Genomic DNA, 11,189 nt, shown 5'->3' on the forward strand with positions numbered 1-11,189 from the left:
ACACACACACACTCTTTAACAATCTCACATACTCATGAACACACTCACGTGAAGGTAGCAGGAGAGATTGCTCTCTTATTCGGAATACAAATGACATTCTGAACACAAAGCAATTACTCTGAGCCAACTTCAATCCCCACACACGCACACACTAGACCATCACACACATTACCTGTTATTATTCATGTTGCGGTAACTTTGTTAATGGGATTCACCTTGTGTGAGAGAGAGAAGAAAAGTCTCCTAATTGAAAGGTCACATGGAGTAAAACCCTGTCTGATTACATGTACGAGAGCAGCTTATATGATGGATGGAGGCATTAGCACATAGACGGTGCTTTGTTGCGCAGTGATTGGCTAACAGTGTCCTATCTGAGGCATACATCCTGGTTGCCTTTCAGGAAGTGAACCTTGTTTTGTTTCTCAGACTGAGGCGAGAAAGACGAGAGCTGAACATTCTCTACTCTGTGTGTGTGTATGTGAGAGGGTTGTTTGTGTGGGCGTGTATTGTGTGTTTGTGCTTATGAGTTCTGTGTGTGTGTGTGTGTACAGGTATGTCTGTGGAGCCTTCGTCTGGTATAGAGGTGGTGTTTTGTAGGTCAATAATTATTCTTTTTTTGAAACAGGGGAACCAGTTACCACTTACCTGGGGGTTTCCATGGAGACAGAGGGGAGCCCTTTCTCTCCTCCCCCCCCCCCCCCCCCCGGTCTCTATCTATATTTCTTCCTTTCTCTTGTCTATATCTCTTTCTATCTTCCTGTCTGTATACCCCCTAACCTCCCCCAGCCCTCCATCCCCCCAGCCCTCCCCCAGCCCTCCATCCCCCCAGCCCTCCCCAGCCCTCCCCCAACCCTTTCCAGCCAGAGGAAGAGTAACTGGGTCATGCTGCTGAAATATGGAGGAAGGACTCTCCTGAGTTAGAGGCTGCTCACACCTCGGAGAGGCTGGGGGAGGGGGAGGGGGGACGCTGGGGGAGGAAGGATGACTGGGGGAGGGGTCGGGGGAGGATGGGGGAGGAAGGATGACTGGGGGAGGAAGGATGACTGGGGGAGGGGGCGGGGGAGGATGGGGGAGGAAGGATGACTGGGGGAGGAAGGATGACTGGGGGAGGGGGCGGGGGAGGATGGGGGAGGAAGGATGACTGGGGGAGGAAGGATGACTGGGGGAGGGGGCGGGGGAGGATGGGGACGGGGGAGGATGGGGGAGGAAGGATGACTGGGGGAGGGGGAGGATGGGGTCGGGGGAGGATGGGGTCGGGGGAGGCTGGGGGAGGAAGGATGACTGGGGGAGGATGTTCCAGTCCGTTATACACCTGCTGTCTGCCTCTCGGTGATCACAGGAGACTCTTTCAGGAGATCACTCCTGAAAGTAATCACTTTAGGATTGGTGTGTGTGTGTGTGTGTGAGACTGATGTGGTCTGTGTGGTGGACAGGTGAGTGGTCTCATCTCACAGGTGTAGTAGGCAGGAGAAGGAGAGGATGTATGACTGTCAGCCCAGAAGAATGTGATCCATGACAAGCTGCCCACACTTGTCCAGACACGCACTGTCCCACCAGAGGGTGACCTACGGATGGACAGAGAGAGCGGGAGACAGAAAGGGAGGGGGAAAGAGAGACGGAGAGACAGAAAGGGAGGGGGAGACAGAGAGAGCGGGAGACAGAGAGAGCGGGAGACAGAAAGGGAGGGGGAAAGAGAGACGGAGAGAAATGAGTGAAGGCAGAAAGTAGAAAAAAAGGGAGAATGATTGAAAAAGTGAAACCGAGTGATTCTCTTCTCTCCTGTCGTCACTTCTCCAGTCTCCCCTCTATCACAGTCACTGGGCTAGTGTTTGGGTCCACCCAGCCTGCCCCAGCTGTCACAGAGTCATCCTTGGTTTCCTCTCCCACTCTGTCACCCTGTCATCATATCTCTCTGTTTCATCCCTTATCTCTCTCATGCTTCTTCTCTCTGTTTCCTTCACTCTTAATCTCTCTTATTACTGTAATAATGGATCGATCTCTCTGTATCTATCTATCTATCTGTTGCTCTCCTGTGTAACTAAATTATATCTCTGTAGAACTGGAGAACCACCTCTCTCTGTGTTTGACTCAGACCAGCCTCCTCTTAGCTCTATCCTCTCTGCGTTCATCCTCTTCTCCTCCTTTCCTCCTTTCCTCCTCTCCTCCTCCCCTCCTTCTCTCATCAGTTCTTTGAACAGTTTCTTTATTGGACAGAATTAAAACCACTACGTGAAAGTAAGTTTAAATTAACAAAAAAATTTACGAGGAGCAAGTTCTAATCTTGTTGCCGCAGCAACTGTAGAAAGACAAGGTTGTGTTTGTGTGACTGTCTGTATGCGTGACTGTCTGTATGCGTGAGTGTGTGTGTGTGTGTGTGTGTACTTTCCCTCTCTGCTGTCATCTTAATTTCCACTGACTGTTTGAAGTCTCCTGGGATATTGTTACCGTCTTGAAATTCTGCTGTCACAGGTTACCTGATGGGATAGTAACTGTCTCTTCTTTATTCCTCTCTAACTCTCTCTAACTCTCTCTAACTCTCTCTAACTCTCTCTCTCTAACTCTCTCTCTCTAACTCTCTCTAACTTTCTCTTTCTCACTCACCCTCCTTTCTTCTCTGCCTTTTTCTCTCTCATCCCATCCCCCCTTTTCTCTCTCTCTTACTCTCTCTCTCTTTGTGTTTCTCTCAGTGGGATCCCAGGGAAGAAATGTGGTGTTATCATATTCTCGGCAGAGGAACTCAGTAACTGCAGGGTCAGTACCTCTCTCACACACACACACACACACACACGCATGTTTGAGAATGAGAGCTGTATTGATAAGAGCCGACAAACAACCACCCTGCTTCTGAATGCAGACGTGCAGCTCAGTCATCACACCGGTGTTACCCAGCATGCTCTGCTGCTGGCATCTGAAGCAACAGGGGTCTCATTACCGCGGCTCAGCTGCCGGCGTCTGGTCCGGGGGGACCCGAGCCCTGGACCAGAACCACGGCAGAGCCCCTGGAAGCAGAGAGCCCTGGAAGCAGAGAGCCCTGGAAGCAGAGAGCCCTGGAAGCAGAGAGCCCTGGAAGCAGAGAGCCCTGGAAGCAGAGAGCTCTGGAAGCAGAGAGCCCTGGAAGCAGAGAGCTCTGGAAGCAGAGAGCTCTGGAAGCAGAGAGCCCTGGAAGCAGAGAGCTCTGGAAGCAGAGAGCCCTGGAAGCAGAGAGCTCTGGAAGCAGAGAGCCCTGGAAGCAGAGAGCTCTGGAAGCAGAGAGCCCTGGAAGCAGAGAGCTCTGGAAGCAGAGAGCTCTGGAAGCAGAGAGCTCTGGAAGCAGAGAGCTCTGGAAGCAGAGAGCCCTGGAAGCAGAGAGCTCTGGAAGCAGAGAGCTCTGGAAGCAGAGAGCCCTGGAAGCAGAGAGCTCTGGAAGCAGAGAGCCCTGGAAGCAGAGAGCTCTGGAAGCAGAGAGCTCTGGAAGCTACCTCCATATGGATGAGCTGGGCTGGCAGGGACAGAGCAGGCGGTCAGCAGGCGGTCAGAGCAGGCTGTCAGAGCAGGCGGTCAGAGGAGACTGTCAGCAGGCTGTCAGAGCAGGCTGTCAGAGCAGGCTGTCAGCAGGCGGTCAGAGCAGGCTGTCAGAGCAGGCTGTCAGCAGGCGGTCAGAGCAGGCTGTCAGAGCAGGCGGTCAGAGGAGACTGTCAGCAGGCGGTCAGAGCAGGCGGTCAGAGGAGACTGTCAGAGCAGGCGGTCAGAACAGGCGGTCAGAGCAGGCTGTCAGAGCAGGCTGTCAGCAGGCGGTCAGAGCAGGCTGTCAGAGCAGGCTGTCAGAGCAGGCGGTCAGAGCAGGCGGTCAGAGCAGGCTGTCAGCAGGCGGTCAGAGCAGGCTGTCAGCAGGCGGTCAGAGCAGGCGGTCAGAGCAGGCTGTCAGAGGAGACTGTCAGCAGGCTGTCAGAGCAGGCTGTCAGCAGGCGGTCAGAGCAGGCGGTCAGAGCAGGCGGTCAGAGGAGACTGTCAGCAGGCTGTCAGAGCAGGCTGTCAGAGCAGGCTGTCAGCAGGCGGTCAGAGCAGGCGGTCAGAGGAGACTGTCAGCAGGCGGTCAGAGCAGGCGGTCAGAGCAGGCTGTCAGAGCAGGCTGTCAGCAGGCGGTCAGAACAGGCGGTCAGAGCAGGCTGTCAGAGCAGGCTGTCAGCAGGCGGTCAGAGCAGGCTGTCAGCAGGCGGTCAGAGCAGGCGGTCAGAGGAGACTGTCAGCAGGCGGTCAGAGCAGGCGGTCAGAGCAGGCTGTCAGAGCAGGCTGTCAGCAGGCGGTCAGAACAGGCGGTCAGAGCAGGCTGTCAGAGCAGGCTGTCAGCAGGCGGTCAGAGCAGGCTGTCAGCAGGCGGTCAGAGCAGGCGGTCAGAGCAGGCTGTCAGAGCAGGCTGTCAGCAGGCGGTCAGAGCAGGCTGTCAGAGCAGGCGGTCAGAGCAGGCTGTCAGAGCAGGCTGTCAGCAGGCGGTCAGAGCAGGCGGTCAGAGCAGGCGGTCAGAGGAGACTGTCAGCAGGCGGTCAGAGCAGGCGGTCAGAGGAGACTGTCAGCAGGCGGTCAGAGCAGGCGGTCAGAGGAGACTGTCAGCAGGCGGTCAGAGCAGGCGGTCAGAGCAGGCTGTCAGAGCAGGCGGTCAGAACAGGCGGTCAGAGCAGGCTGTCAGAGCAGGCTGTCAGCAGGCGGTCAGAGCAGGCTGTCAGCAGGCGGTCAGAGCAGGCGGTCAGAGCAGGCTGTCAGAGGAGACTGTCAGCAGGCTGTCAGAGCAGGCTGTCAGCAGGCGGTCAGAGCAGGCGGTCAGAGCAGGCGGTCAGAGGAGACTGTCAGCAGGCGGTCAGAGCAGGCGGTCAGAGCAGGCGGTCAGAGGAGACTGTCAGCAGGCTGTCAGAGCAGGCTGTCAGAGCAGGCTGTCAGCAGGCGGTCAGAGCAGGCGGTCAGAGGAGACTGTCAGCAGGCGGTCAGAGCAGGCGGTCAGAGCAGGCTGTCAGAGCAGGCTGTCAGCAGGCGGTCAGAACAGGCGGTCAGAGCAGGCTGTCAGAGCAGGCTGTCAGCAGGCGGTCAGAGCAGGCTGTCAGCAGGCGGTCAGAGCAGGCGGTCAGAGCAGGCTGTCAGAGCAGGCTGTCAGCAGGCGGTCAGAGCAGGCTGTCAGAGCAGGCTGTCAGAGCAGGCTGTCAGAGCAGGCTGTCAGCAGGCGGTAAGAGCAGGCTGTCAGAGCAGGCTGTCAGAGCAGGCTGTCAGAGCAGGCTGTCAGAGCAGGCTTTCAGCAGGCTGTCTGAGCAGACTGTCTGAATACTGCTTGTAGCTGCTCTTGTTGTTGTTGTGGTTTATTTACCTCTGGGATGAGGGAGGATGTGTGGAGCGTCGGATGGGAGTGCGTGCTGTGGTGTTAGTTGGTTGCCGTGGTGTTTGATTGTAGAATGGTGTTTTTTAGGGGTGTTACCAGACAGCTCGTATCTACAGCATAATAGAGAGGGGATTCAAGCCTTGCTGCCTCCTAAAGACAGGGATTGTAATGCTACGAAGCACTTTCTGTCATATTTGCTGAAACATACTTCACATCTTGATAGCAACCAATAAATCTAAAGGTTTGACAGTAAAATGATTATAAATCTGATCTCAGTGGGCGTCGCAGGACTGTATTAAATACGACCAATCATTTTGTTTGGACAGAACATAATTATTGGATGGCATTCAGACTGAATGAGTGATTGGACAAGCTTCTTGTCAACCTCCCTCCCGGCAGTAGTCAGGCGTGTTTATGTGTTTTGGAGGAGTGGCTTTAAAGGGAGGGGTGGTGTATTTTGGTTTGAACCCTATCAAACTTGAGACAAAATCGCTACGTTCACAAAACTTGCCTACCCTGCCTTTAACCTGCCCTGATGCCTGAGCTGTGCTGTGAGGTGACCCCCTCCCTCTCCTGTGCCCTGATGACTGAGCTGTGCTGTGAGGTGACCCCCTCCCTCTCCTGTGCCCTGATGACTGAGCTGTGCTGTGAGGTGACCCCCTCCCTCTCCTGTGCCCTGATGATGTCTGAGCTGTGCTGTGAGGTGACCCCCTCCCTCTCCTGTGCCCTGATGATGTCTGAGCTGTGCTGTGAGGTGACCCCCTCCCTCTCCTGTGCCCTGATGACTGAGCTGTGCTGTGAGGTGACCCCCTCCCTCTCCTGTGCCCTGATGACTGAGCTGTGCTGTGAGGTGACCCCCTCCCTCTCCTGTGCTCTGATGATGTCTGAGCTGTGCTGTGAGGTGACCCCCTCCCTCTCCTGTGCTCTGATGACTGAGCTGTGCTGTGAGGTGACCCCCTCCCTCTCCTGTGCTCTGATGTCTGAGCTGTGCTGTGAGGTGACCCCCTCCCTCTCCTGTGCCCTGATGACTGAGCTGTGCTGTGAGGTGACCCCCTCCCTCTCCTGTGCCCTGATGATGTCTGAGCTGTGCTGTGAGGTGACCCCCTCCCTCTCCTGTGCTCTGATGTCTGAGCTGTGCTGTGAGGTGACCCCCTCCCTCTCGTGTGCCCTGATGACTGAGCTGTGCTGTGAGCTGACCCCCTCCTTCCCTTTTGCCCTGCCAGGACATTGCCACCATGCAGCTGTGTGCTAACAAGCTGGACAAAAAGGACTTCTTCGGCAAGTCGGACCCCTTCCTGGTCTTCTACCGCAGCAACGAGGACGGAACGTGAGTCTGTCTGCTCGGAGGGATCTAGAACGCTCCAGAACTAACTCTAGAACAGAGACCTCTTGAACTGAGTCTGGATCTGGGACTAATATTACTTACTTAATGTAATAGTACCAGTATTAGTTCTTTTACTAGTATGGTAGTCCAAGCATGGTAGTATTAGCATGGTAGTACTAGTAAAGATCCAGGTATTGTCTGTGCTGCAGGTTCACCATCTGCCATAAGACTGAGGTAGTGAAGAACACTCTGAACCCAGTGTGGCAGCCCTTCACCCTGCCAGTACGAGCTCTCTGCAACGGCGACTACGACAGGTGAGGGGGGAGGGACTACGACAGGTGAGGGGGGAGGGACTGCGACAGGTGAGGGGGAGGGACTACGACAGGTGAGGGGGGAGGGGGAGGGGGAGGGGGGAGGGACTACGACAGGGGAGGAGCAGGGACTACGACAGGTGAGGGGGAGGGACTACGACAGGTGAGGAGGGAGGGACTACGACAGGTGAGGGGGGAGGGACTACGACAGGTGAGGGAGAGGGACTACGACAGGTGAGGGGGGAGGGACTACGACAGGTGAGGGGGGAGGGACTACGACAGGTGAGGGGGGAGGGACTACGACAGGTGAGGGGGGAGGGACTACGACAGGTGGGGGGGAGGGACTACGACAGGTGAGGGGGGAGGGACTACGACAGGTGAGGGGGGAGGGACTACGACAGGTGAGGGGGAGGGACTACGACAGGTGAGGGGGGAGGGACTACGACAGGTGAGGGGGGAGGGACTACGACAGGTGAGGGGGAGGGACTATGACAGGTGAGGGGGGAGGGACTACAACAGGGGAGGGGGAGGGACTATGACAGGTGAGGGGGGAGGGACTACGACAGGTGAGGGGGAGGGACTACGACAGGTGAGGGGGAGGGACTACGACAGGTGAGGGGGGAGGGACTACGACAGGTGAGGGGGAGGGGGGAGGGACTACAACAGGTGAGGGGGAGGGACTACGACAGGCGAGGGGTAGGGGGGAGGGGGGAGGGACTACGACAGGTGAGGGGGAGGGACTACGACAGGTGAGGGGGAGGGGAGGAGGAACTACGACAGGTGAGGGGGAGGGAGGGAGGAGGGAGGGTCTACGACAGGTGGGGCTGGGGGACCATGACAGAAGAGGCCTGGAGAATTTTTGCAGGTAAATGTGGAACTGTGAAGGAATGGTTTGGAGACGCAGAGGGACAGGTCATTAGGTAATGAAGGAACAGAAGAACTCTAGAGGGACCAATGAGAGAACAGAAGATCCCTGGGGTCCAATGAGAGAACAGAAGAATCCTGGGGGACCAATGAGAGAACAGGAGATCCTTGGGGGACCAATGAGAGAAAAGGAGATCCTTGGGGGACCAATGAGGATGTGTGAGAAGCCAGGATGACATCATCTGTCTGCAGGGCGATCAGAATAATGCCAGCAGTCGGTCCTGCTGTCCCAGAGACCAGCGCTGGTGTTATTAGGATCGAGTTGCAGTGTCCTCTACCTCACACACACCTGCTGAAACCTCACACACACACACCTGCTGAAACCTCACACACACACACCTGCTGAAACCTCACACACACACACACACCTGCTGAAACCTCACACACACCTGCAACTTCTTCACATCTGCACCAACCCTATCACCATGGAGATGTGTTAGTTATTATGGGCTGTGTTCCCTCTCCAGAACGGTGAAGGTGGATGTTTATGACTGGGACCGAGACGGCAGGTAAAACCCATTCTCTCACCCCACACCCCACACCATCACCACACCCCACACCATCACCTCACCCTACACCATCACCTCACCCCACACCCCACACCATCACCTCACCCTACACCCCACACCATCACCTCACCCTACACCATCACCTCACCCCACACCCCACACCATCACCTCACCCTACACCCCACACCATCACCTCACCCTACACCATCACCTCACGCTACACCCAACACCATCACCTCACCCTACACCATCACCCCACACCCCACACCATCACCTCACCCTACACCCCACACCATCACCTCACCCTACACCATCACCTCACCCTACACCCAACACCATCACCTCACCCCACACCCAACACCATCACCTCACCCCACACCATCACCTCACCCCACACCATCACCTCACCCTACACCCCACACCATCACCTCACCCTACACCCAACACCATCAACTCACCCTACACCATCACCTCACCCCACACCCCACACCATCACCTCACCCCACACCCAACACCATCACCTCACCCCACACCATCACCCCACACCCCACACCATCACCTCACCCCACACCATCACCTCACCCCACACCCCACATCCACACCCCACACTCTACACCACATACAAACTACTATGGCATCTGAGCTAAGACGCTAACTCTGCCTGTCTGTCTGCAGTCACGACTTCATCGGGGAGTTTGCCACCAGCTACAGAGAAATGTCCAGAGGAGAAAACCAGTTTAATGTTTACGAGGTGAGCTCTCAGCATGTACAGGTATATTTCATTTGTAAGCAATAGCTGTTTGTTCTTTTCTATCTGGATGGTGATAATAGTCTGTTCTTTGTTTTGGGGTTTGTGTGAAAGAATGTGTGAAACTTGTAACCTGTAATCTTGTGTCGTGAAACAGGTTCTGAATCCCAAGAAGAAAGGCAAGAAGAAGAAATATATTAACTCAGGGACAGTGAGTCTCCCATCCTCCCTCCTCTCTTTCTCCCCTCCTCTCCTCTCTTTCTCCCCTCTATCATCTTTTCTCTCTCCTCCTTTCTTCAATCTTCTCTCTCCTCCTCTCCGGTCCCCTCCTCTCTCCTTTCCTATCCTCCCTCCTCTCTTCTTTCTCCCCTCCTCTCCTCTCATATCTACATGTCACTTCCTCTTCCTGTCACTTCCTTCTCTCATGATTTATATTGGTCATTATCTTAATCATGCAATTCTCAACCCTGTTCTCCCTTTTCTTTCTTTCTTCCCCTCTCTCTCTCTCTCTGTCTCGCTGCTCTTTCATCTTTTCACTTTGTCATTCTGCTGCCTCTCTCTCTCTCTCTCTCTCTCTCTCTGTCTCTGTCTCTCTCTCGCTGTCTCTCTCTCTCCAGGTGACTTTGCTGTCCTTCACAGTACAGTCAGAATACACGTTTGTGGATTTCATCCGAGGAGGGTGATTAAAACTCAGTATTTCTGAAAAACAAATGCTTGTGTGTGTGTCTCTGGGGGTGAATGTTTGTGTGGAGGCTTGGCTGTGTGTGTGTGTGTGTGTGTGTGTGTGTGTGTGTGTGTGTTTGAGAGACATCACAGCACAGTGACTCTGGACCTGGGCACTGCTGCTGCCTTTTGCATTTCTCAACACCTAATGGCAGTGTTTCTGTGAGGAGGTTTCTCAACACCTAATGGCAGTGTTTCTGTGAGGAGGTTTCTCAACACCTAATGGCAGTGTTTCTGTGAGGAGGTTTCTCAACACCTAATGGCAGTGTTTCTGTGAGGAGGTTTGGACGTGTGGGTTACTGATGGTGTTGGTGTGATCCTCTCTTCCAGAACTCAGCTCAACTTCACCGTAGCTATCGACTTCACTGCTTCTAATGGTACGTCTGCCATATCTGGGGAGTGACACTAGTTTCATTATGTTGTGTGGGTGTAAGTGAGTGAGAGCATGAGACTGTGTTTAGCTGTGCACCTTTCTATTCACCTTACTGTCTGTGTGAGAGAGAATATGCGTCAAAATATGCACATATGATTGAATGCCTAACTGTGTGTGTGCGTGCATTGGTACGCGTGTGTCCGTGTGTGTGTCCCCATGTGTGTGTGTCCCTGTGTCCGAGTGTGTGTGTGTGTCCGTGCGTGTGTGTGCCCATGTGTGTGTCCCCCTGTGTCCGTGTGTGTGTGTCCGTGTGTGTGTGTGTGTCCGTGCGTGTGTGTGTGTGTGCCAGGTAACCCGGCCCAGCCCACCTCTCTCCACTACATGAGCCCGTACCAGATGAATGCGTACGCCATGGCTCTGAGAGCTGTCGGTGACATCATCCAGGACTACGACAGCGACAAGATGTTCCCCGCCTACGGCTTCGGAGCCAAGCTGCCCCCAGACGGCAAGGTGTCCCACGCCTTCCCTCTGGTGAGGGCCTCTCTGGGGGGGGGGTTGGTGTGTGTGTGTGTACCACAGCTCCACCCAAAGCGTGGAGCAGGGTGTATTCTGGTCAAACCAGCAGCATCTTAGTAACAGCTGTCTGCAGGGTGTGTTCTGGTCAAACCAGCAGCATCTTAGTAACAGCTGTCTGCAGGGTGTATTCTGGTCAAACCAGCAGCATCTTAGTAACAGCTGTCTGCAGGGTTAGTTCTGGTCAAACCAGCAGCATCTTAGTAACAGCTGTCTGCAGGGTGTGTTCTGGTCAAACCACCAGCATCTTAGTAACAGCTGTCTGCAGGGTGTGTTCTGGTCAAACCACCAGCATCTTAGTAACAGCTGTCTGCAGGGTGTGTTCTGGTCAAACAACCAGCATCTTAGTAACAGCTGTCTTTA

General features: G+C 54.8%; 1 protein-coding gene across 1 annotated transcript in view; it reads left to right on the forward strand.

Annotated features, from left to right (window-relative positions):
* Nucleotides 1-11,189, forward strand: part of LOC124462187 (copine-9-like) — a 33,615-nt gene that overhangs the window by 22,026 nt on the left and 400 nt on the right. Inside the window, exons 11-19 of the mRNA XM_047013781.1 lie at nucleotides 2,688-2,751; nucleotides 6,565-6,668; nucleotides 6,875-6,979; nucleotides 8,368-8,409; nucleotides 9,085-9,160; nucleotides 9,315-9,368; nucleotides 9,775-9,836; nucleotides 10,211-10,257; nucleotides 10,603-10,784. Of these exons, the coding sequence (XP_046869737.1) occupies nucleotides 2,688-2,751; nucleotides 6,565-6,668; nucleotides 6,875-6,979; nucleotides 8,368-8,409; nucleotides 9,085-9,160; nucleotides 9,315-9,368; nucleotides 9,775-9,836; nucleotides 10,211-10,257; nucleotides 10,603-10,784 (736 nt within the window). The remainder of the gene's footprint in view (nucleotides 1-2,687; nucleotides 2,752-6,564; nucleotides 6,669-6,874; nucleotides 6,980-8,367; nucleotides 8,410-9,084; nucleotides 9,161-9,314; nucleotides 9,369-9,774; nucleotides 9,837-10,210; nucleotides 10,258-10,602; nucleotides 10,785-11,189) is intronic.

Source organism: Hypomesus transpacificus, unplaced genomic scaffold, assembly GCF_021917145.1.
Source record: "Hypomesus transpacificus isolate Combined female unplaced genomic scaffold, fHypTra1 scaffold_203, whole genome shotgun sequence".
Taxonomy (NCBI): domain Eukaryota; kingdom Metazoa; phylum Chordata; class Actinopteri; order Osmeriformes; family Osmeridae; genus Hypomesus; species Hypomesus transpacificus.